This window comes from Plectropomus leopardus, chromosome 20 (genome assembly GCF_026936395.1).
Source record: "Plectropomus leopardus strain MGB_pleo_1.0 chromosome 20, ASM2693639v1, whole genome shotgun sequence".
NCBI classification, from domain to species: domain Eukaryota; kingdom Metazoa; phylum Chordata; class Actinopteri; order Perciformes; family Serranidae; genus Plectropomus; species Plectropomus leopardus.
The window spans coordinates 2,037,678-2,064,655 of NC_142195.1; the positions used below are offsets into that span (position 1 = coordinate 2,037,678).

At 38.9% G+C, this 26,978-nt stretch overlaps 2 protein-coding genes across 2 annotated transcripts; both read left to right on the top strand.

Annotated features, from left to right (window-relative positions):
• The first annotated feature begins 1,526 nt into the window (after nucleotides 1-1,526).
• derl2 (derlin 2) lies at nucleotides 1,527-11,285 on the top strand. Its single transcript, XM_042509250.2, has 7 exons — nucleotides 1,527-1,685; nucleotides 4,456-4,521; nucleotides 6,235-6,308; nucleotides 6,584-6,677; nucleotides 7,234-7,429; nucleotides 7,566-7,656; nucleotides 8,957-11,285. Exons 1-7 carry the CDS (start codon nucleotides 1,593-1,595, stop codon nucleotides 9,060-9,062), a joined length of 720 nt encoding a protein of 239 aa, XP_042365184.1. The 5' UTR covers nucleotides 1,527-1,592; the 3' UTR covers nucleotides 9,063-11,285.
• Nucleotides 11,286-13,009: 1,724 nt separating this feature from the next.
• LOC121960168 (SWI/SNF-related matrix-associated actin-dependent regulator of chromatin subfamily B member 1) lies at nucleotides 13,010-23,410 on the top strand. The gene is made up of 9 exons (XM_042509777.2): nucleotides 13,010-13,187; nucleotides 15,728-15,839; nucleotides 16,338-16,446; nucleotides 17,677-17,814; nucleotides 17,972-18,099; nucleotides 18,197-18,363; nucleotides 20,157-20,347; nucleotides 20,555-20,686; nucleotides 21,622-23,410. The coding sequence occupies exons 1-9, from the start codon at nucleotides 13,098-13,100 to the stop codon at nucleotides 21,659-21,661; spliced, it is 1,107 nt and encodes a 368-aa protein (XP_042365711.1). The 5' UTR covers nucleotides 13,010-13,097; the 3' UTR covers nucleotides 21,662-23,410.
• The last annotated feature ends 3,568 nt before the right edge of the window (nucleotides 23,411-26,978 follow it).

Here is a 26,978-nt window from a genome sequence, read left to right on the forward strand (position 1 = left end):
TCAGTTTTTTATAAGATTTAGGTGTCAGGGCGGCAATATTTTGAAACAGCTTTTCCCACCTGCCGAAAAAAAGTTTAAAAAGTTATAAAAGGTGCTCAAAAGACCATTTAACTGCCGTTAGTCTATAACACACACACACACACACACACACACACACACACACACACACACACTCACACACACACACTCCTATACATACTTTTATATATATTCTGTTATTGGTTTGCCTTCACTTTTTTATTGTCATGTCAACATTGGGAAATTTTAAACTTTGTTTTGGATGGAGGCTTCAAATAAGCCCATCTGTTGTGGAGGTTTTTGCCTCCCACTGCTCCGCATACTGTTATTTTCTCTGCCACTTTATGTATCTTAAATTATGCACAAAAAATAAAATAAAATGAATAAAAACATTAAATGTTAAAAGATCACCTGTTACACATTGTCCAAACTTGTTTTCTAGTAGGAAAATGCTCCAAGAGACAGTCAATTAATCTAAAATTAAAGTACTGTACTGCTGGAGAGTTGGTTGGTGAACATTCTCTATACCTCCCAAAACAAAAGAAGCACTTCAAAATTATAAACCACATTTACCCTTCTAAAGAATTAATTTGACATTGCTTTGGTATTGATGATAATGCATGCACATTTTGTAAAAAATTAGGTCAAAACTAAGGACCATATATTCTACTCTTGTAGTGTTGTACATAAATTCTGGACTGCTCATCATTCCCACCTTCTGTCTCCAGAGACATTATAACATTTGATGTGATTATGTAGAACCAGGATGATGAACTCTGTTAATACTCGGTAGATCTCTGTTGTAATGTAATACTACTACCAAGTTTACTATTATTTTCAATGAATTTGATCTGTATTTGAAATCCCTAAAACTTCTAAAAGGACCAAAAGAACAAATTTATATAATATCTTAAAACACTTTGCCACTGTAGTAAATGATGACATTTAGACTGAATTACCCCCCTTCTGTGATTAGTATTTATGTATTTTAATTTGACTTATCTTATTTTAATTTACTGAACTTATTTTTCTTGTATTGAAACACACACACACACACACACACACACACACACACACACACACACAGTTACATTTGAAATTGAAATTTTCAATTACAAAATCAACTAAAAGTTGGTGCACATAATGGCATGTAACTGATGATGTGACTTAGGCTTTAATAAAGTGTCAACAAGAGGTCAACTTAAACTGTGATGAAAAATTTCATTTGCGTGAAATTTTACTTTCCATGTAAAAATCATTATTCAGATTCACATGCTTAAGCCGAATTCGGTCTTTAATGGAAGTAGGAGGCATATAGTAACCCATGGTAAGTTGAAAATACAACGATTTTCTTTTTTTTTCTAATTCAACCTTTCAAAATGATAAACTGTCTGAATATTTCAAAAGTTTTATTCAAATGATCAAATGAACGTGCTTGGCTTAGATGTGTGCGGTCTTGTGTTGACAGCAGGGGTTGATGTTTGGCAGATTTGTCTCACGTGCTTGAACGCACCACCCCTCGCCTGCTGGAATGACGTGTCAAGAAAGTGCCGGAAGCTTTCAGTTTGTCCAAAATGGCTTACCAGACACTACAACAGGAGTATTTACAGATTCCGGTTGTTACCAGGGCATACACAACCGCCTGTGTCCTCACGACTGCTGCAGTGGTAAGACAGATGCTCTTGTCCATTATTGTTGTCTGGGACACAGCTCGGTCCCGCTAACACAGAGCTAGCCTCACGTCGCTGCTGAGCTGCTAGCTCGGTGCTTTAGCCGTAGCACCTGAGGAGGAGACGTGTCCTAATCTGGTTATTCAGGATGTTAACTTTCCGCAAGTCACACATAAAACTATAAGCGTAGTGGCCGTCTTCCTGACTTCATTCTTAACTATTGACCAAAACAGTAAGGACACGCTAAGTTGCATTTCCGTAATGCATCAGTTTACGGAGTGTTCACAAGCGACAGCTGTTGTGTGTTCTCTTGCTCTCTCTGTTCTCTTGAGAAGGCACCCACACTGAACACCACGTAAAATCTATTTTTTAATATTAATTGGGAAAGAAGTACTTAGATTTGTTAAGTAATAATAGTAATACCACGTAATAATTATACTCTGTTACAAGTAAATGTCATGCATTACAAATCTTAAGGTATAGAATTGTTAGCGATTTGAAAATATACCATCTCAGGCTATTACTTGCTGAAATCGCTGAACTTAACAGGCTTATATCTGGGACAGTTGTAAATATGGGACAAGCTTTTATATCCTTTCACACAAAACTGCTCAGCAAAAATGGGAAATACAGTCAATTTCTTTAACCTTTTAAAGTCTGGGCAAAAACACGGGAAGAAGGTAATGAGCAATAAAAGAAAAAAATACCCAGAGGTTAGTAAGAAATCTGTGAAAAGTACAAGTCCGGCAAATTTGCCCCGCCATCCCCACCCCAAAAAAATACAAAGCAAGGAATTATCTGGGAGAAAAAAAGCTAAAAAATGTATAATAATTATGTAAAATAATGTTTAAATATATTTTTTCGATAATTATGAATAAAGTTTACTGGATGTTTACATCTACTAAGCTCTTTTCGTCATCTTTCTTGTTTACAGTGCCGGTAATACTTCTTTTCTTTGATGCTGAAGGTTTCACCACAATGAACTGAACTACTGAATTGTAGAGAATCTTACCAAGCTAACCGTGTGTGCAGCATGTCCATATTAACAAAAGATTAAAGATATATACAAGATACAGGGTAGATTAATGCTAATTTTTTAAACATAGTTTAAAAAATGAAATTGAAATTAAAAACAAAACCCACTATACATACTGTATGCATGATCTTAGGAGCTAACTAAGATTAGCACTGGCAGGTAGCCAACATCCAGTTTTTATCCTTCGAAATAACTTATATAAAAATAAGCTTTGAAGGCTTTAATTTGAGGTTTTATGGTAGGCGAAGTATCAAATGTAACGTTACTGAATATGCCATGCTGTCAAGTATTATTACTTTTCTATTTTATTATTTAAACATTACAGGAACGCTCAACCCGCAAAATGAGTTTGGTTGCTGTGTTAGCCTATAAGCCGATCATATATGTTTGCAGAAAATATAAATCTGCAAAGTAACCAATCATTTCTGCTGTCACATTAATGTAATGTGGTACAGAATTTCCCTCTGAAGTATAGTGAAGTAAATAGTGTCAGATCCATCAATCTCAAGTTAGGTCCAAGTACCTGAAAATTGTTCTTAACTGTGCTTAGTTAAAGGGACTTTGTTAATTTCCCTTTCCACCACTGAATTGTAATAAAGATGGATGGATGGTTGGATGGATGGTTGGATGGATGGTTGGATGGATGACGTATCTCAACTAAATTTCACTCTGTCTCAGTCTTTCAGTGTTGTATTTTGTTGTTGGTTACTGCGTAGCACAGCCAGAAATGACACCTTTTACACACAGCAGCACATGAACAGCACACTTTAAACAGTGTTCTGTCATTCAGTGTATGAGGCCCAATAGTGTCAAATAAGTCCTGCTAAACTAGCTGCAGAGTCATTAGCAACAGAGGACATTTCTTTGGTCTTATTCAAATTTAACTTTCCAAAGCTGATATGCTGGCTGGAGGAGTAATTGGTTTTTCAGTGAAATCTCAGGCCTCATTTCCTCTGTAGTCCTTTCTAAATTGTAGATAGAACCTGTTTTATATATACTTTGTATCTGCCCAGAGAGATAGGATGTACTTTGCATATGCTGTAGAGGCTGCATGTGTGTTGGGTCCCAAGTTGTTCAAAATTAGCCTAAATAAACAAATAATGAAATAAATAATCACACAAATAACAAAAATGTGTGAAATAATTGAAGAAAGTATACAAACTCCACACATTATTTATACAATTTGTTATTCTTATTGTCTTATGATTTTTTATAGAATTTTCCTTTTTATTTCATAATAGATTAATTTATTTTGAAATGCACTTTTTCATTTTACGCCATTTTAACACAATTTCTCATTTTGTAATTCTTATTTCCGATAACACTGAAAGTAATCTCAACAACAACAACAATTGCTGCCAGTTAATATTGTGCAGAATATGCCAATTAACTGTGTGTGACAAAAACATCACAATATGCAAACTGGGCTCTGTGGATTGTATATTTGGTCATGTAAACGCCGTCTTCTGTTTGTTGTTGGATTTGGCGCCAGAAGTTGCCTCCGTGAAGAAACTGGCATCTTTATCATCCAGTGCAGTAAAGCAAATTCAGAGGTTTCTTTTCTTTCTTTCTGGTCTCCAGGAAAAGCCTCATTCAACAAAAGCACATTAAGCAATGGAGTGAAAAAGTTACTTCTGTAAGACTAGGGTTGTTTTTGGGTTGGATGTATGTTAATGTTTGTCAAAGCTGGATCATTTATCTCTAACATGTTTGTTTTACTTTCTCACACAGCAACTAGAGATCATCACACCATTTCAACTATACTTCAATCCTGATTTGATTCTAAGGAATTACCAGGTGAGTAATCTAGAACACTGTTCCACTTCATCCTCATTCTCTGGATGATTCAGGGCACAAATTTTAACACTTCATACACTCCACAGCCTTAATAAACTCAACTATATGTATATATTCACTAAAAAGTAGTGTCAAAGTCCAGGTAAAATGAAATTTCTTATATTTGTCTGCCACAGCTACATTTGCTACTGAGCTTTTCTGTAAATTGCCTATCCCATGTAACACTTTTACAAAAAAATGTATATTCTATATTTGTCATGAAGGTTCCTCCTAGATTTGCATTAAATCAGCAGAGTGAGGTCAGCGTTCTGTCACTGGCAGAGCAGACAGCAGCCTGATACACAGCAACACTGACTGTCCTGCTAAAGTCTCGATCTTATCTAACTTACAAATACCTGGGGCGTCGGTGGCTGAGTGGATAAAGCAGGTGCCCCATGAATGAAGGCAGTGTCCTTGCTGCAGCGGCCTCGGGTTCGACTTCTGCCCGAGGCCCTTTGCTGCGTGTTGTCCCCTCTCTCTCTCCCCCCTTCACACTATTGATCTGCCCTATCTAACAAAGGCTAAAATGCCAAAAAATAATCTCTAAAAAAAAAAAACAAAAGCCAATATGTAACACCTGCACTCTGACAGCACATCAGCTGCTATCATCAAACACACACACACTAACACCTGTCAAATCCTCATTTTTCTGTCATTTGATAATTAAAAACTGTCATAAATACATTTTAAAAACATGTTGAAATTGTTTTACCCACAAAAATGATGGCTATTTTGATTACAGCCAGATTTGAATTCAAATAGTGCCACATACATGACATCACATTAGATATACTCTATTAGCATCATACACTTTTTGTCAGAATAAGAGCAGACATCCCTCGTGTGGTTGATCCAGACTGTCGTCGTCACATCATGATTAAGATTATGTAGAATTAGTTCTTTCATTTTTCTACACGCCATCAATTAGGTTTCTGTACAGACTGCTCTGAGCTGAAGAGCGATTACTCTTGTGTCATGTGGCCTCCTGTCACTGCTTTCACTGACTGCAGGACATAGAACAGTTAACCCTTTGAAACCTGGAGTGACATCACTTTTCATGTGCTGCTTTCAGATGTCTTTCATTAGTATTTAAACCTTTAAGTCCTGAGAACATCGGTTACATTTTATTTTTTATTTTTTTAACATGGGAAATAGGATGTCCAGTTGGTAGAGCATGCATCCCATTATATACAGAGGCTGCGTCCTTGTTGCAGCGACCGCGGGTTCGATTCCGGCCTCGATCCTTTGCTTCATGTCATCCTCTTTCTCTCCCCCTTTTACATGTGAAGTGTCCTATCAAATAAAGGCAAAAAGCCAAAAAAAATTATCTTAAAAAATCATTTGTGCAACTTGGTGAGAAATATTCCACAATTTGCAAGAAATTAGTAGATTTAGAAAATTATTCGGATAAAAATGCTAGTGTGAAATGTCTTGAAAGAAAAACAGCTAAGTAAAAACTAGATTTATAATTATCATATCTGCATATTTAAAGTTAAGTTACATAATTATTAAAATTTTAAGCCCTTTTTAGACTTTCCTTTTCTGTTTGTTTTGTTTTGCTGGTTTTTTTTTTGTTTGTTTGTTTAAACTAATTTTCTTGTATTTTTCACAAATTTTTGGGTCATTTCTTCTTTCTTATTTTTCTGAATCTTCTCTTTCTTTTTCTCTCTGTAGGTATGGCGACTAATAACCAACTTCCTGTTTTTTGGTCCAGTTGGCTTCAATTTCCTGTTCAATATGATTTTTCTGTATCCTTCTCAGTTCCATGTCTCACTTCATTGAGCATGTGAGGTGTGTTTGCATATTTCGGTTTCACAGGGGAAGCTGGACATGATGAAACGTTACACTCTAATGCTTTCAGTGTACAAATAATAGAGATACATGCCATAAGATGCACTAAAGTCCAAAATCAGTGACACAGATATGTGTGACGTGGCGGTTCTTAAGTGTTTAGCTGGTGATGATGATCTCTGTTAAATGTGACAGAATGTCTGTGTAGACTTCCTTAACCCTATGCTTTCAGGTACAGATACTGTCGTATGCTCGAGGAGGGCTCTTTCAGGGGGCGCACAGCTGACTTTGTCTTCATGTTCCTCTTTGGTGGGCTGCTGATGACTGTATCCTTGACATTAATGTTTTATTTCAAAATATTTTCACTGATTATACAGCATAATGTCTTAAGTGAACATTTTAATGACATGTAACCCAAACATCCTCAACATTTACAGCTCTGTGGTACAGCTTATCGTACTCTTGAACTTCCACAAATATTGGGCCTCATGCAGCAACATTCTCTTAAATGTCTCTTTTATTTTCTCTTAATTTTCTGGTAAGAAAAATATGAGAGAAATCACCTCCAGATGCACCAAACACTCTTCACCATCCTAATCTGCTTTGACCACTTGTGCTCAATGATGAATCCCACTCATCATAAGTCACCTGTCAGCACAGGTAACACCCCCTAAACACTATATAAGGGCAGGTTTTGTGCCGTGTGCAAAGACTCTGGTGCATGAATAAGACTGGAGACATGACACCAAAAAAGGCTGAGTAACTGGCCCATGTTTGAACATATTAACCAGCTCTAGGTTTGGCACCTGAATGGTTCAGTCGTCATGATAACCAGTTTGTTCAGAGTTCATTTCTATGCTTTGTTCTTTAACGAGGTTTCAGATATTTGGCACTTTTGTGAGTCTGGTGTTCCTGGGCCAAGCCTTCACCATCATGCTGGTGTACGTGTGGAGTCGGCGAAACCCAAACGTTCGCATGAATTTCTTTGGCCTGCTGAATTTCCAGGCGCCCTTCCTTCCCTGGGTGCTGATGGGATTCTCACTCCTGCTGGGCAACTCCATCATTGTGGATCTTTTAGGTACCCATCACTGTCATCTGCAGTCATTATTCAGTGTTTTGGTGGTATGCAGAGAGCCAGAGGCAGCTGTATGTCTGGTGGTGTACAGTATGAAAAGTGCTCATGTTAACATGTTTTTTGTTTTACCTTTCTTGAGGTATCGCTGTTGGACATGTGTACTTTTTTCTGGAGGATGTTTTCCCCAACCAGCCAGGTGGTGGAAGATGGCTCAAGACCCCATCTATCATGTGAGTCACTCATCTTTTTTTCAAACATTTTTTATGCCTCTGCACCAGAAATAGCCGAGGCCGGAGGCATTCTGTTCTCCAGTCGTCTGTACGTACATCCAGACCATTCTTATGAACTCGATATCTCAAGAACGCCTTTAGGGAGTTTCTTTAAATTTGGCACAAATGTTAACTCGGACTCAAGGATGAGCTGATTAGATTTTGGTGGTCATAGGTCAAAGGTCAAGGTCACTGTGACCTTGTCTGTCTCATTGTAATGCGGTATCTCAAGAACATCTTGAGGGAGTTTCTTTAAATTTGGCACAAACGTTCACTTAGATTTACCAGTGAACTTAAGAGGAGCCATATATATTATTTTTGCCTAGCTACGAGGGGGTTTATTGTAGCTGCAGTTTGGGACTGTGGTGATGTTTTTGTTTGGTGACATTTGTTAATAACTGTGATGAAACGTATTGGAAGTTATACAGACATACCAGACGCTTGGAGAGAAGACAAACATAAATGACATAAGCACGAGTAAAGACTGTAGATGATTTTTCTGAGAAGATGTCAAAATAGCTTGAATAAACTAGCAGCCAGTGGCAGCTACAGTACAGCGCCTAAGTCACTACAGAACTGATAAGATTTTGGTGGTCAAGAGCACTGTGACATGCATCCATTTCTTTCTCGAAAAACCCAACATCTGAAGAAGCACTTGAGGGAATTTCCTCGAATTTGGCACAAACATCCACTTGGATTGAGAAATGAATTGATTAGAATCTGGTGGTCAAAGGTCAAGGTAACCTCATAAGATGTGTTTTTGGCCATAATTTGAGAATTAATTTGTCCAGATTTCACACAAATTTCTAATTGGATGTAATGTTGAAGTTCTGACATTTTATATCAAAGGTCAAAGGTCAACTGTGACATTGTTTTATTATGCAAAAACACTTTACTGGCCATTATCCAGCATCATAAGTCAGGAAACAGAGGGGGAGTCATTTGATGGCACTAACGTCGATAAAACAATACTGAAAGCCCAAACCTGTAAGATCCAACACACCATGTAGTCTGAAAATGTAGGACATTTTTAAAGATGCATGAACGTGGAGAAAAGAATGAATGAATTCTTAGAGCTTTACCTGAATTTGTTTTTGTCCTCTTTGTGGGTCTAGAAGATAGCTCACAGAGAGACATCCTCATCCTCATCCTCCTCCTGTGTGTGTGTGTGTGTGTGTGTGTGTGTGTGTGTGTGTGTGTGTGTGTGTGTGTGTGTGTGTGTGTGTGTGTGTGTGTGTGTGTGTGTGTGTGTCCCTCACAGAAAGATGCTGTTTGACACTCCAGAGGAAGACGCCAACTACAACCCCCTGCCTGAGGAGCGCCCCGGAGGGTTCGCCTGGGGAGAGGGACAGCGCCTTGGAGGTTAAATTTGGTCCCTGATTGTCGGGACACTTCCAAGGACACTCCCTCAGAGATGTGGAGGGGACAAACATGGTCTTTGTTTTTGACTTGTTTGTTTAGTTCTGGATGAAGAATGCCAAACAACCAGAGGTGGTTTGAGGATAACCGTCTGTTGTCTTTGTGAATGGGCTTAAATCATCCCCAGAAACTCTTCTTGATGCAAGAACGTTGCTCTAAGACTTTTTGAGAGAACACAAGCTGCTCGGATGGAACTCTGGATGGTGAGCCTGTGGGCTCAAGGTGATGTATGTCTTCATCTAAAAAAATATTGATATACAACAATTGACATATGAAAGAGAAAAAAATGACAGCAGTAAAATAGAAAAATTATTATTCAGATGGCGAGTGCATTTTTTTTCTCATTTCACTTTTATAAAAAAAAATAAATGTGTGTGGCAAATGATCCTTTGGTTTTATCTCTTTGAGCTGTGGTAGTACTGTACAAAACCAAAGATGTCTCTTGTAAATTAATCCTCTGGACTCAGCAGGTCATTGTGATATACAAATATCTCAATTTTTACTATCCAGAACTTCAGCTTTTCAGTCATCTTCAGTTAAAGGGATAGTTCAGAGTTTTTGAAGTGGGGTTATACAGGGTACTTACACACAGTCAGTGTTTTTCATGCAGCAGATGTCAGTCGGCACACTCCCAGTTTGGAGAAGCAGGCTTGAGTCTGACACTGAAGCTACCCAGCTAGCAATTTTTGGTTCTTAAAGCATTCTGAGGACAGTGCAATGCAACCAATGCAATGTTTTAGTAACATTTTCAGCGGCAAGTTTTCTTTAAGTTCCCGGAACGTTCTTCTTAAAGTTCAGGTAACATTCTCTCTAAACATCAAAAAATGTTAAAAGTGTTTTTTTTATTGCTAACATATCACATTACATTACATTTAATTTAAAAATGTCTGCAATCTTAGTCATCAATGTTGCTTTGAAAGTGTTCTTCCTTTGTTCTCATGTAACATTGTGGGAATGTTTTATGAAAGAACATTCTCTCATCGGAAACCTCTCGACATCAGCTAAACATCCTCAGAATGTTGCAGTTATGACATCTTAGGCAGCATTTAACCTTATAGGAACATTTTTTGAACATGAGATTACAAATTATTTCTTTATGATATTATTGCAACTTGTGGGTAATGTTAGACAATGTTGTGGGAGCGTTCCCTGCTAGCAGGGTAAGAAATGCACTGCTGTGCACGGGGTCAGCTACAAAACATATTTTAGCCACCTTAAAAAAGTCCAACGTAAAAAAAATCATCACCAGTGTAGGTGTACGCTTTATTCAGTATATTTTCACCTCTTTACCTTGCTGTCAGGCAGTGGTTTCAATAACAAAACAAGGCCGTTCTGTCACGCTCTATAAAGCCAGACTCCACTGAGAAAAACAGTGATTTAACATCACTGAACACAGGAGCTGCTGGTCTACTGCTGCCTCCATCAGTGAGCTTGTTTGTGTTATTGTGTGACTTTGGCATTCAAAGGGTTAGTTCAGATTCACTGAAGTCACACAATAACACAAACTAACTACCTAATCAAAGCAGTGGTGGATCAGCAACCCTTCTGTTTCAATGAGCCAAAGTTACTGTTTTTATAAATAAAGTCTGGCGGCTTTGAGGAGAGCATAGATGAGGAACTAAAGCTGTTAACAGCTTCCCTGTTGGAACGCACTGTCTGATGAAAACGTAAAGCAGCGGAAATACTCCCAGTATAACATACACCTAAACTGATACTGTTTTTTTTTTTTTTTTATGCTGAATTTTTTTGCGGCAAAAAGACATCTTGTTGCTGACCCTGTCCACAGCGGTACATTGCTTAACTTCTTTTTTGTACTCCAGCCTGCTTCTCCGAACTAGAGGCCTGCTGACTGACATCTACTGTAGGAGATAAACCTTCTATAGAAAAATACTCCATAAAACGTTATTTTTAAAAAAAATCCAAACTATCCCTGTTAATTTAGTGTTCACAGCTGTATGCTTTTTTATTTCATATAATGCAAACAGTCTTAATCAAATCCATGCAGGTATGTCACACACAAACAGGGCGAGTCTCTCGTCTAATCTGTATGTGACGATACTTTTGGCTTATTAAGTAGATTTGAACACATTTTTGTTTTTGAAATGTTACCATATGATCCGGTGTACTGCCCCAGCAGCCTGTGGGAATGGATTATAGACCTTTGTGGAGAACCTTTGGCTGATGTGTGTTGCTCTTAAGAAGGGATAAGAGAAATTATGACATATGATGACGCATTTGTAAAATTTAGAGTAAGACTGAAAGCTTTGCTGAATTATACTTACACTGAACCAAAACATGTACGTGCTTTAAACTGAGATTTAAATCATCTGTGTGTGTTGAGCAGGGAGATGAGTACTGGCCTGTGATGAAGTCATGGTTTGTTTTTTTGTATCACAGCTGATAGTGTTATTCTTTTGTGTTTTACACTTCCCAATAATCTAAAGGACACTGCTATACAAATAGAGTTGTATTGTTCTGTTATGGACATAAATTAATGACCTTTTACTCATTTTTATTAACCCATTGAAAGCTGCAGCGACATCATTTTTCTTGTGCTGCTTTCAGACTCCTTTCACAAGTATTTAACCCTTCGGATCTCAAGCGAAATGGTGCAATTGCTTTCAAAAACATGGCAAGAAAAGCAATGAGCAACTCTGTGAGAAATGTTCAACAAACAGCAAGAAATTAGTAGATTTTGGAAATATTCATTATTAGAAAAGCTAGGGGGAAATGTAAAGGGATAATAATAATAAACAAAGCTAGTGAAAATCTACATTTAAAATTATCATAATTAAATGTTTACAATTATGTTCCAAACTTTTTATAATTTTAAGGCACTTTTTCCAGGTCATGTTTCAAAGTTTTTAAGGGATGCCATGGAAGCCAAGCTATAATCAACATAATACACATACAATTGTTGTGGTCTGAATTTAGTGTTGTTATTGTAGTATCGCACATAAGATTTACAAGAAAATTTGAGTAATCCCCAATGAAATGGAAATACTGGTGTAGCGTCGAAGACTGTTTCCCTGTTGAAATATGTGTCCCCCATCTACACCCAACCCAAAAGCCTTATTTTTTTTATGGTTTGATACTTATTGCACTTATCACTTTGTGGTTTTGTTACAAACCTAAGTGGGTTTTAATTACTTAAGCACTTATTTTTACTTTAGAACTTACATAATTCTATTTGATTTTTTAATACATTTTATTTATATCTTTTATGTATCTTTTATCTATTTTAATTATATTTATTTTAATATTTTTGTTATTCCTTCTTCTATTTTCCCCCACTCCCCCTTTTTATGAAATGTTAATTTTGCACATTTTCTATTTGCTATATTTGATATTATTTAAAATGTAATTTTTTAAACTGCAGCTTTGATCAGTGCACCCAAAGTACAGTATGAGCATGAGCATGTGGACTAAACCCTTTTTTAAATTTTATTTTATTTTATCTTATTTTATCTTAGTTTAGTTTAGTTTAGTTTAGTCAAAAATAACCATATGTAGTATTTATTAAGAAAACTTTATAAGGCGGTAACTATGCATTAACAGAGAGAAACACCTCTTTGTCGGGGGAGTACACTTCGAGACAACACCGGATTCAATGTAGAGAAGAAATTTGATCTTACTTTAGATCAGCAGGGGGCGATGATGCGCTTTGGGGATTGTTCCTCTACCTTGAAACGAAGAGGAAGGCCAATGCAGCGTTCAAATCTTCGGAAAAAAATAAATCATAAAGATGCAGCGGCCACATTATAAGTGGAGATGTTGTGGCAACATTTAGTTATGGTTTCTCTCTTTGCATTTCTACACTTATTTAGCCGCCATACCCCTACCTGGTGTTTTTAAATGCAGAAAGCTAGAGTGAACGATTTCCTTACTGAAGACCCTCTGATTTCCCATGTTTTTCGCAGACCCCAAACGCCTCTGAAGAAGAGAGGGCTTCTCATTAGTTAGCTGCTAGCGACTGCGGAAAGATGCAACTGGCTCTAAGTAAAACGTTTGGCCAGAAACCAGTGAAATTTCAGCTAGAACAGGATGGAGACTTTTACATGGTTGGCTCAGAGGTATGTGACTGTCTATGCATTCACTTTCTGTTAGCCTCAGTTAGCTCTTCTGCTGGCTAGCTAATGCTAGCATGCTAAACAGCCTCATTGATGGTTTCATAAACAAAGAAATACCCAACAGCGAAGAGCGGGATATAACCGGTTAAAGCCAGAGCAGCATAAATCACGCATCATGTATAATCTATGCCATTCAAGCTTCTCTTAACAACAGTAACGCAAACAAGCTTTTTCTGTTTTGCAGTAACTTAAATTCCAACCTGCTGCAGAGGGAGGGTAGTTGAGCCACACTATCAACTGCACGTTACTTGAATTACGTCAACACGAAGTAACGCGCAAAAGAGTAACGTTACTGTTTTGGAATAGTATGCCACCTACTCAGTTTTTATCGACGTTTGATATTTCAACATACCAATTTTCACGTTTGTTCGGAAGAGAAGTAATGCCCTTCAGCGATGTCTACAGCAGTCTGCTGTGTTGTGTCGTGTCTGTTTAGAGGACGGTGTGTAAAGAACATGTCAAACCTCAGCCCAGCGTTGCCGTTTATCACTCTGGATAGTTTTGGTGTGAGTTGCAGAGTTTTGGGGGTATCAGCCTGAGAGATGTCTACCCAGGGCCGTGCAGAGACATTTAGAGGGACACTTGCACAAACTTAAAAAGGGACACATGAAAAAATATTGTAAAACACCATACCACAACATAATTTATAGAATAATCTGTTAAATTGTAGTAAACCATATTGCAACAGATTTTTTTCTGTATTTTATTTTATTTTTTATTTTTTTTAACAACTCTCCCTAGTATGATAAATGGACTGCATTCGTATAGCGCTTTTACACTATATGTCACATTCATGCAATGGTGGCCGAGGCTATCGTTCAAGGTGCAACATGCTACTCAGTAACCTCTCGTATTCATTCACACTCAGATGGCACAGCATTGGGAGAAATTTGGGGTTCAGTATCTTGCCCGAGAATACTTACACACATTGAGTGGAGGAGCTGGGGATCGAACCTCAGACCTTTGGATTAGAGAAAGACCTGCGCCACCTCTGAGCCATGTCCACCAGTTAGTATCAGGACATAAAAACAATCTCAGAGGACTGCACGTACAAGCTTTACTGAAGGCACCTATTTCCAAAGTGGTCTTTGATAGAAAGAGCAATCAATAGCTACATAGAAACACCCATATCACTCTAAACATCACAAACCTACTCATCCCCTCACAACTCCACACCTGTGGTTTAAGTGACCTCCCTCAAAGGTGAACCATTAACCCTTCCTATAACTCCTCCTTAACCTTCACATGGACTCCCACAACGAACCACTTCGTATTATTTCATTGTTCCCCAGCATAACAAAATTGGAGAGTATGACTACAACTATTATGAATATGTTATAATGTCATTTGAGCTGACTTTTCCTTTAAATTTCTCAAAAGCTGCACAGAAAAATCACATGAAATCTGTCAGAAACACCAAGCTGAACAGGAATCCTTTGAAAAATTCCTTTAACCTGATAAGGTTATTTGGGAGTGACATTTCTCTTATGAGGAAGTTATGAATCTTTTACTGTAATTTGGGAGGACTATCCCTTTATATTTCTCGAACTGTACAGTAATATCATGTGAAATTTGTCACGGACATAGTCAGGGTCATCCAAATCAGAAATCCATTGGAAATTTCAGCTAACTTGTAGAGGTGAGGTTTTTAAAAGAGATCAGAGATGCTTATTTTGGGATATTTTAAAGTTGGGGCTTCCTTTTAAAAACACACAGTAGTCAAAATCATAAGATTGCTGTATGTCAAATACAGCATCAAAGAAGGCAGACATCCTCATGCTCATCATTCTCTGCAGAAAGCCAATAGAGCTGGAGGAATACTTACTGCTGTGATCTCTGCAAGAGAACTGGAGCCCAAGAGGAGATTTCAGTTCCAGCAGGACAACAATCCTAACAAATCTGCCCACTGAAACTTGACAGATCTCAAACAATTTCAGAAAGAAGACTGAGGGAGAGATTTTAATGACTGTTCCACACTTTTAAAGCTGATTCAGAACCATCCACGCAGCATATTGGCTGTAACTGCAGTCAGGCCTCTACCCAACGTTTATTTGAAAGGAGTTAAATACTTTTGCAATTAGTTTAAAGTAATATTTAATCGTTAGGGACTGTTTGCATTTTACGTGCTGATGTTGGACTGATGTTGGTTAAAAAATTAACTTAATGAAAGTAGAATGTCATATAAATATATATTTTTTAAAGCTTGATTTTGTAAAGCACATTTGGTGCACAGAGCGATATGAGTGTGAGTTATATTAAAGCAGGGCCTAAAGGTTAATAATTGTGCTTAAATTACACAAATTTGAAGTATTTATCTGTTGATCACTGTCAGAAACACGTATTACAGAAAATAAAACATTGAAAAGGTCAGACCTTGTATCAAAAAAATGTTTAATCACGGTCTATCCCTGTAGAGCTTATTTTTCCCCATTCTTCAGTCATTGAATTTTGTTTTTCTTAAAGATCTGCCTTCTGCTCCTCAGGTTGGAAACTATCTGCGCATGTTCAGAGGCTCTCTGTATAAAAGATATCCATCGTTATGGAGGAGGCTGGCCTCTGTGGAGGAGAGGAAGAAAATCGTAGCATCATCACATGGTCAGTGGTGTGTCTTTGTTTGTTTTTAATCTGGACACTTAACGTCTCTGTGGAGTGCTCCTAGTCTGGAAGGTCCATAGGTTGTTTGTCATGTTTATATTAAAAAATGCTGGTATAAACAATGATTTAATTGTAGATGAAAAAATATATTTGAACCAAGTGACCAATCCACCAAGATATGATATCAGGCAAAATGAGTGAAGTGGAAACAATCTTTGAACAATCCTCATATCTCTAATTTTCTTCAATTGACCTGTTTCATTTTTTTACTTAATTAGCTGGAGTGTGATTGGACTTTAATAAGAGAAAAAAGTCCAGGCAGTGGTGAAACTAGTGAACTGATGGTTAGCATAGCCAGATAGCTTCAAACCAAACTAACAGAAAATCCAAAAGTGTGATGTTACAGCAGTGGTGACAGCTTGTATAAATGCGAAGCATTCTTAGCCATAATTTGTGCAAAATTTAACATGTGTTTTCTTGCCCACTGTCTGTATGAAGCCACCAGTGTTACTCTGCTGAAGGCGTCAGAATGTGAAGAGATCTTTGAGGGGAATGATGAGAAATACAAAGCGGTGTCCATCAGCACAGAGCCCCCAGCGTACCTCAGGTAAGCTCCATCACATAATGGCTGATTTGGCACTTGTGTTTCATTTTGACAATTTAATTTTTTTTCCTGGCCCAAAGCTGTACCGAGACCTCAGACCATAAAGGGACGGACGCTGGCCCAAAGTAGCGCTCACATCACTGAAAGTGGTTTCACCATAAGTAGATAAAGGTTTAAGAGGGTCATCCCTGATTTTACACATAAAGGGGGGATTTCCAAAATCTGAGAATAATCTTGCTTGGTCCAAGTTTTCCAAGTGAAGATAAGAATATGCAGTTCACATAATCCAATCTAAGTTATTATACATTTTCACAGGTTTGAAGATCCACTCATTGCTAAAAGTATCATCCAAGAGAGACAATAAAGACAGATGAAGGGGTCAAAGTTGTCATGTTGAAATTTAGGGTGTTTTGATGGATCCACGTCATCATGCACCAAGTAAACCTTAAAAGTTGCTAGCAGTGAATTAAATTTTTTTCTCAGTCTCCAGCTGCTGCTAGAGGCTGCAAGCCTTCTTTCATTTAATAGTTTTATAGTTTGCTAATGTCTGAAATACCTGTCATGGTATGAACCGAGGTTAAAGCAGCCACAGCTCAGCACTGAACACACTGTTGATTCTCTACTGACCAATCAAAAGACTGCAGTGTTTCTAGCACCACCCTTTAGTGCTGGATCAGTGTGCTGGGCATCCCACGCAGAGGGGGGACCAAAAATGGGGACCATAAGGAACATTTCCATTGGTGAAAAATGCACTCTGAACTAAACTGAATGGACTGCTTTGTGGAAGTGACGCTGTAGAGGATCCTGTGCATCAGGAAGACAATGGCATGCTGCACTCTGATGTTTGGCTGGAATGCAAACTGCAGTAGGTGCAGGAAAGATTGTGCACCCTTGTTAACCCTTTTTATACCTGAACAAATTAGCTTGACTAATTGCAAAAACATGGGAAGAAGCAACAAAAGAAGAAAGGACCCGAATGTTAAAGACATTAAAAAAAAACATGTAAGCAAATTACCTGAAAATTAGCTTTTAAAAAAAGAAAGAAAAAGAAAGTCAAGGAAAAGTGCTTAAAAAATGGAAACAATTAATACATTTTTGACAGAAAACACACCATTTTGTCCAGGAATCAAAGGTTTGCACACATCTGAGAAGATGTCTGAAAGCAGCACATGAAAAGTGTTGTGGCTCCAGGTTTTAAAGGGTTAACACTGTGTTTGCTGTCCTCTCTCTCAGGGAGCAGAAAGCTAAGAGGAGCAGTCAGTGGGTCCCCACACTGCCCAACAGCTCTCACCACCTCGATGCTGTGCCTTGCTCCACCACCATCAACCGCAACAGAATGGGCCGGGACAAGAAGAGGACCTTCCCCCTGTGGTGAGACGCTGCAGCGCAGCAGTGTGACACGCTGTCACTCTGTTGTGACTGAAGGCAGGACTGAGGATGTGTGAATGGTCAGGTCATGTTAAAAGGACTTTAAGAAGTGCTGGGATAAACAGTAATGATCTAATGTTAAGTTTTGTTTCATACTCAGTTTTGATGACCACGACCCCGCAGTGATCCATGAGAACGCAGCTCAGGTGGAGGCGCTGGTTCCCATTCGTCTGGACATGGAGATAGACGGACAGAAACTGCGAGATGCCTTCACGTGGAACATGAATGGTAAATATATCCAAAACATACACGATTGTCAGTTTCAGTCGTGTCAAATTCTTCTGCTACCTCAAGTTGAACCCCACCAATCTGCCCTTCTCTTCAGAGAAACTGATGACCCCAGAGATGTTTGCAGAGATTTTATGTGATGACCTGGACCTCAATCCTCTGGCCTTTGTCCCCGCCATCGCCTCAGCCATTCGGCAGCAGATTGAGTCCTACCCCACTGACAGTATACTGGAGGAGCAGGCAGACCAGAGAGTCATCATCAAGGTGCGTGCTGAACCAAAGAGACAACAGTTCCTCAGAAGCTTTACAGGAATATCCTCGAACCCTTTAATGTCTTTTCTATTAAGGAGAAAATAGACAGAAACTAAATGTTCTGTAAATATATATATATATATATATATATATATATATATATATATATGAAAAAATACGATGAAAACAACATGCACATGCATGTAAACAAACTGGAATGTGTTTCTGTTGCACTTTTATGCAGAATCTGGTCTGAAGGGTTTAGACTTCTCAACAAAAGCCTCCCTCTGGGGTCTCAAGTTAAAAGTAATTTCCCTCCATGACATAAATATAGTCCACCAGATTAATCTGTCTTCATTCAGATTTTTTAAAGCCACTGACAAATATCTATCCCTCTCCCTTCATTTATGCTCCTCCACTTAATTCCGGCACATCAGCTCCAAACTCAAATTACATTTGGTTAGAACCTAAAAATAGTTTCAGGATGCTATAAGGCGCTGAGGGATAACTCACAAAACACATGGAAATGATTTGCATCTTTGTCCCCACGAGACCTCCAGCTGACAGAAATAACAACATTCTTCCAGCCAAATTCTCTCTCAGATGAATTTTTGTTGTCTACTGTTGTCTAAATATTACCTCCAGCTTGTTTTGTGTGATTTATCAAGATTAACCCTTTCAAACCTAAGCAAGTAGACTTGATTTCTTTGAAAAACATGGGAAGTAGGCAGCGGGCATCTTAAGAAGAAATGACTCAAAAACAGACACAAACTCTGGCAGACAAGACACAAACTACCTAAAGCCAAACCAACAAACAAAAATGGGAAAGTAAAAGAAAAAGAAGAAATTACCTGAAAAAAAGTGCTTAAAAAAAAATCAAAATAATTTTGTAAAATAATTGAAATATTAAATTATTAAGTGGAAAATGTGTTGTGTAGTTTTAAAATCCTAATTAATTACATTCCTGCAATTTTGAAGAACAGTTCTCTCCAAGTTGCTTATTCCATTTTTCACCATGTTTTCCAAAGTATTCAAACGGTCTGTACAACATTCAGAGAGTGTTTACGATTCAGCACCTGCTGACTGCAAGAAATTGTAACAGTTTAAACGAGTGTCTCTGCACCGTCCCCACAGCTGGACCTCTGTTAAAAATTCAACCTGACTTACAGCACGTGTTGAATTTTGCACTTAGATAAGGCATTTTGCACCATGTACTTAATACCATGCACATTATGCCATACAGTTTAAATTGCTATTGTTACTGCACTTTTGTCCTCTGTATGAATTGTTGTATTTTTTTCCTTTTTCTCTCTTTCTTGTCTATTGTCTGTTACCTGCCAGGTGGCTACAGATGTAAATTAGCACTCCTGCTAACTCCGGCTCATTTACATTTATATTTTATACTGATGTTCATTAGTATGCTGTGTCCCTTTAAATAAACATTAAGTATATAAATACTGCGACCCTGGTATTAAGAAACCGTAATAGCCTCCATAATGTGGGTGCCACAGCCACTGCTGCTGCTCCAGCTACTGAAAGCAGCTCTTTCCTCACACAGTATCTTGCGTCTCTCCCTTCACACCCCCAGGAGACGCTGTAGGAAGATCCCTCCAATCTCCTGCACACCCAACTCGGCTTCTCACAAAGGCCTCTGCAGTCTTTTTTTTTACAGCAATGGAAAAATGTGTCCTTTTCAAGAACTGGACTGAGACAGATGTGAAGCAGCTGTGATATTTCTGTGATGTGTAGGATAAAGTTGGTAATAGTGCACATGATTTTTTTTTGTTGTTCCTTTTTGTCCTCAGCTGAACATCCACGTGGGGAACATTTCTCTGGTGGACCAGTTTGAGTGGGACATGTCAGAGAGAGAGAACTCGCCGGAGTCGTTTGCACTGAAGCTGTGCTCTGAGCTGGGTCTGGGTGGAGAGTTCGTCACCACCATCGCCTACAGCATCCGCGGTCAGCTCAGCTGGCACCAGAGGACCTACGCCTTCAGGTAACCCAAACACTCACCACAACCACTCACTGAAACACTTTGGTTTCGGCAGACACTGGACAGAGATAAATACTACAAACTTTCACTTTTGAGTGTTGTTTCTCGTCCCCAACTTTCTACACAGTATTTTACCTTTTCTGAGCTGATGATCTTTGCTGTTTTGATTTGGACTGCTCCATCATTGCCCTGCTTGTAATTTGCTCACAGTGAGAATCCGCTCCCAACAGTAGAGATTGCCATCCGCAACACAGGTGATGCAGACCAGTGGTGCCCCCTGCTGGAGACCCTCACAGATGCTGAAATGGAGAAGAAGATCCGAGACCAAGACAGGAACACAAGGTGAGACAGTCGCACACAGACAGCAGGTCACAGTCATTCTCTAACTGTCGATCTGCTCAGCTGTACCTCATGCTGCTCCAGGTTTGTTTGGCTTACCGGTACAATGAGTGTGGCTTCAATGACATTAGAAAGAATAAAATGGGCTGCTGTATGCTGCCGGCTGCTTGATGGAGAGTAACGTTTAAAAGTATGTCATTTTGTTGATGGAAAATAACTCCTGGCACTGTAGCAGACTTTATTAATAAAATATGATTTCACAGCTAAACAGCATAATAGTCAAACAACTAGTGCAACAAATAAGCAATGACAAATTTGTAAGGGATAAGTTAGGTACAGGTACAGGCCTGCTGCAGAGAGCTGGTTCACCAAACTGAGTTGACACTTGGTCAGTGGGCCAACACATAAAACTGTGACTGTTTGCGTTCCCCTCAGACGTCGGTTGTGGACACTCAGCGACGGTGTGTCAATTTCTTCTCTCTTCGTGCATTTTGTCTTTTCCAAACAAATTTCCTTTTTCACAGGAAATGTAGTTTCCAATTTGTAAATGCATACAGGCTCTTTAAAAAAAAAACTTTGAACATAGGTTAAAAAAAACAGCTCAAATCTTCTTAACAACTTCAGACCAAAACTTTTGAGCAGTATCACATTCTTATAACTTGTAAATATGACCCTTTGCTAGACGGGCGTTTCCAACAAGTGCTGTCAGTTCCTCTCCAGACCTTTCACATCTCTTTGGGAGTCCAGTGATACCTGTGTAATGCTTTGAGCTGAGTTAGTTTCAGTGAGACATCTTTGCAAACAGACTGATCTCCTCTCCAGACCTCGTTCCATTCCTCATTTGTTACATCACATTTAAGATCTATGGCCCAAGTCTCTTTCAGAGCTGGGAATCTGCAGAAATGTTCAAATAATGTGAGTGAAATATGTTTTTCCAGGCGTATGAGACGACTGGCCAACACGGCTCCTTCCTGGTAGAAAGAAAGATGAAGCAGCATCAGATGACGTGTCCTCTGGAGACTCCTGTTACACACACACACACACACACAGAGGTCATCCTTAAAGCATCAGTGGAGCATCTGGATGACGTGTGGTCAGTCTCCTTGGGCATGTGAACACCACACACACACATCCGGGCATTCCTCTGCACTCACAGTGTGATAGTCGTCATGTTTCACCTCGCCTTCAGCATATCAGCCACAGCAGCAGCTCACAGGTAACCCAGCATCACTGTTAGCCAGTGTTTGACACTGAACAAGGTTTATCCTCTGTCTGTTACACAAGTTACCGTTACACACTCACCACACCATGCAACAGTCACACTGCACACTGGCATTACAGTACATTACTGAATTTAATGTAACTGTATGAATACAACATGGACAGCATTCATATGACGTCACCACGGCAACTCTTCCAGATGTCATTTTCAGTTCTTCAGGCCTTTATCACATCTGTAACATCTGTCTGCCAGAGTCAAACCTCCACTTATCTGTGACTCAGCAGTCTCTTTTAGGCCATCTTAAGATGAGAATGGCCCAACCAAAAACAGAAAAGTCTTTGCTTTGTGTTTTTAGAATAATCTGTGTTCATATGATAACACTTTGAGAACAATCCTCAAGTATACGGATCTGCAAAAACAACCGTAGACACACGAACCATAGAGCACCACGTGCGTGAATGAAGTGCGGCTGTGACGTCACCATTCTCACAGGATCCGCACATTGCCAGTTTAAACGACAACAGAAGAAAGATTACACTCTGGAACCCGGTTTTAAAAGTTTGCGTTTTCAGGTCCTCAAAATCATTTGAATGCATTTTCAAGCAGAAGTAGTTATAAATAAAAGGAAGCTTCACAAATGAGAGGATTTACTTTTGGAGAAGTCATCATAAGCTCTGAGAAGCTGTGATGGGCCTTTTTTCACTTTTTTTTGATGTTATGTTATCTTCTAACGGGCCATGCCCTTTGTCTGAGGACGATATCCAAGAAACAGTCCATAATGCCTCTGTATAGGGTTTGAACATTTATGGTGACTGATAGTAGGAGGATCCAAAAGAAGGAGGAAAAAAAGTTCCAGCCCTTGTTGGGATGTAATGAATTAGTAAGCAAACAAAAACTCTGGTAAGGTGCAATAATCTGATTCAGTAACTCCTCCACATAGGGACTTTAATGAGCCATATGAACGTGTTTAAGCTACTTTGGTAATCTGAGGCTGATGCTACTGTTGTTACCTGACTGAGATAATTAGTGCATGTGTGAAATCAAACCACAACCACCCCTGCTAATGTTACCGCTGTGAGCTGCTCGGTTTGATTTTCACATGTAGACTCTGCGATCTGATTTTACTCACGGATTGTGATGGGTCACATTCACCAGTGTTCATCTGCATGCTAAGACATAGCTAGATCATGCTGTACCGTGTGCATGAGGGACTAAGTGTTCCTGTTGTTACTTCTGTTTGCACCGTGCCTCACATTACATCAGTGTCAGCATACTGGAGCCTCTCTTTTACTGGGAGTGATTTTGGGGTTGTAGAGGGGGAAAAAAAGCTGACCAGAACCAATGGTGTCTTTTTAAAGCGATGATTTCAACCTGAACATACTCCAGAGAATGATGTTAACGTACGTACTGTCGCTTCTTGTTCTCTTCTTTTGTAAAATTGCTTTACCTTTATAGTGGACTTGCTTTTTATATGAAAATTAACAATAAAGTGAACTTGTTGGAAATGTTTTGTTTTGTTAATCTGTGTTTGATTTACATTTTGATATTGTGTTTATTTCTCTCAACTATGAGATGGATAACTTTGTATAAAAGCTGCAGATGCAGGATTCTATTTGGTTCATCCATCCAGTCATTCGTGGTCATGTCACCGGGGCAGCAGACTGAGCAAAGCGCTCCAGACGTCCATCTCCCCAAGCAACACTTTCCAGCTCCTCCTGAGGAATCTCAAGGTGTTCCCAGGCCAGACGAGATATGTAATCCTTCCAGTGTGTTTTAGGTCTGCCACAGGCTCTCCTTCCAACTGGACGCACCCAGAGTACCTCCAGCGGGAGGCACCAAGGAGACATCCTGATCAGATGCCCGAGCCACCTCAACTGGCCACTTCAGACATGAAGGAGCAGCAGTTCTACTCCGAGCTCCCCCCGGACATCCGAGCTCCCCACCCTATCTCTGAGGCTGAGCCTGGACACCCTGCGGAGGAAACTGATTTTGGCCACTTGTATCCATGAGCTCATCCGTTCGGTCACTACCCAAAGCTCATGACCATAGCTGAAGGAAGGAACATATATGGACCAGGAAATCGAGAGATGTGTCTTCCAGCTCAGCTCCTTGTTCACCACAACAGTCCGGTACCACTTTGGATGCCGCACCAAACCATCTGTCCATCTCGCACTCCATTCTACCCTCACTCGTAAACAAGACTTAAACTCCTTCACATGTGGCAGTAACTTTCTCTCAACCCAGAGGGGGCAATCCACCGTTTTCCAGCAGAGAATCATGGTCTCAGATTTGGCTAATGTTTCTGATAATGTCAACATAACTTTAGAGGAAATTTTGAATCTTTCTTCTGTAATTCTGGAGTTTAAAGATATTGAAGCATTTCAATTAGAGATGTCCCGATCAAGCCCCCCCCGATCCCGATCTGAGTCATTTGATATTCTGTATCTGTTGATACCGAGTCCTGATCCCATACTTGTATTTACCTGGATAACACAGCTGCATAGTGCACACTTCAAGTGCTTTAAAGTTATTACAATCAATCCAGTGTGCACTTTACGGTTAATTAACTCTGTAATGCAACACAAGAAAAATGTCTGCACCCAAACAGTTCCTTAAGGGGTTTTTATTTTTGTTTAAAAAATAAAGTTATGAAACTAAAAATATTTTTACATGGTTCTTATCATGAATTCACATTTCTGTTTAGAAGAGCATTTCCTGTTTTTACATATATAAAATAACCAAGTAAACAAACTCAAATGTATTTAAAATACCTCTCAGTCCCCCTGAGAGGTATTTTAAATACATTTGCGTTTTTTAACAAAATAAAAGTAAACAAAGTAAAATGTGTTCAGAAATTGCTCTTAAATCTACTTAATGTAGCAAAGTAAAGTAGAGAACACTTTAAATGAGTAATAAAAAATAGTGTTATAGCTGAACTTTAACATTCCCAGTTTATCACACCTGTGTTACAGTGGACATGAAAAAAGGATCGGGCGGGGCGCATGCTCAAAATTATGCTGATCAGTTGAAAAATGGGTTGATTGGGCTAATCAATCTGATCTGATTGGGACATCCTTAATTTCACATGGGTAGTCCTTTCGAGGGTGGTCATGAAGCTGTCACTGCAGTCAACACTGAAGAATCACACTTAGACTTAAGTTTCTCCGTACGAGGCTCATTGGTCAGAGCTTAGGACTGCTCTGAGGAATGACCCGCGTCACACACACAGCTCTCATCCTCTGCTACAGGAAGCTTTCAGCTGCGGGGACTGGCGTGCAGAAACAGTTTGGTTGTTGGCTGTAACTTTATTTATTCACTCACATTCCTCTCACTGTTTTTCCGTTGATGTCCCTTCGTGTATATTAAGTATCATTAAAGAGCCAGTACCTCCTTATAATGTAACTTGATGACTGTTAACTATTACCCCGTGTAAACAATGAAATCCTCCATGTCTGACCTGAGCCGCCATCTGCTGCATACCAGTCTAACCACAGAGCAGGTCGACTGAGACATGACTCATGCTCACAAGAGCTGGAAATAAGCAGCCTTTATCAAGTTTTATCCACTTTATTCCCAGACATACAGTGCAGTATGGGGCCTTGTGTTTTACACTCTATACCTTTTAATCTTAAAAGTATATTATAATAGATCAACCCTTAAATACAAAGAAGATATATAGTGGAATTATCAGTGATATGAGTAATGTAGTGTTTTGGGAATTTTTATTTCTGTTTTGTTTTTAAACGCCATAGTCTTTTGGGAAATGTTGTAGTGCTGTTGGAAAATGTTAGTCTTTTCCGATATGTTTTGTTTTCTGAAATGCTGCATTTTGACCCTCAGGGCCACAGTAACTTTGCGCTGCATCTCTGCATGACAGGATCATTATAATAGCATGGAAGGGTTAAGGAGACTGATTTTAGGCAAGCAGACACCTAGGTAATAAATCACTTCATCTCATATGCTTTCTATCTGTGATCAGAGGTAAGTTCTGGTTTCACTGTTTTGGAACAGAGTAGTGCTGGTTATTATATGTGACTCATGCCCAGCCTGCTTACAACTACACTGATACTCTGATCTGACTGCGGGGGCTGGAGCCTGTTTAATGCTGCAGCGGGGGTGACAAAGTTTACATATAATAATCGAAATGCAATTCTGGGTGAACATGTGCCGGCCTGTCGACCCTCGGGGAGAGTTCCTGCTGCTCAAAACGCAGACAGCACATTTATCCTTCCGTCCACACTACAGTTGTGCAGCGAATAACTGGGTCTGCTTTCAAGGGATTTATGGAGATGAAAAAAAGTCTTTCAGACTGATTTTGATCAGTCATTTGGTCATTTAACCCTTCTGAGCGAATTGGCTTCATTTGTTTAAAAAAACATGGGGAAAAGGCAATGAGAATTTTAAGAAATTACCCAAAAGTTAGCAGGAAATTAGAAAAAAAATACAAGAGAATTACCTTAAAATTGTTATAAAAATAAACAAGAAAAACAGTTAATGAATAAAAAAAATCTGTAACATAATTTTAAATTTTGTAATCATTCTTTTTTTGCTTAGCTTTTTTTTTTTTAAAAAAAAAAAAAAAATCCTAATCTACCAATTTAGTAAAATTCCATTAACATTCCTTAGCTAGTGGGTCACGTCTTTTTTTTTTTCCATGTTTTTAGAAGAAATTGCACAAATTTGCTCAGTACTGCACAGTGCATTAGATGCCTAAGGCATCATGATAATGTCGTGCAACAGCACATTTTTTAGGGGGCTACACAAAATTACGCTAAAGCTGCTTTTTCACCAAACACTTAAGGTATAGAGCCAGTGTGTAACCCGTACAAACATGTACCTAAACCATAGATGTGTTTTGTGTTTCCCCCGCAGTACTTCCATCATGTAGGTGGGGTTGATATCAGATGATAACAGATGTGCCACTGCTCCATTCAGCTCTCAATGTACAACCCCAATGCCAAAAAGTTGGGATGCTGTGTAAAATGTAAATAAAAACAGAATGGAAAATTCGTTTCTATCCTTGTTTGATATATGACTTCAGTTGTTCAACAGTCCAGGGTCTCAGTTGTCATA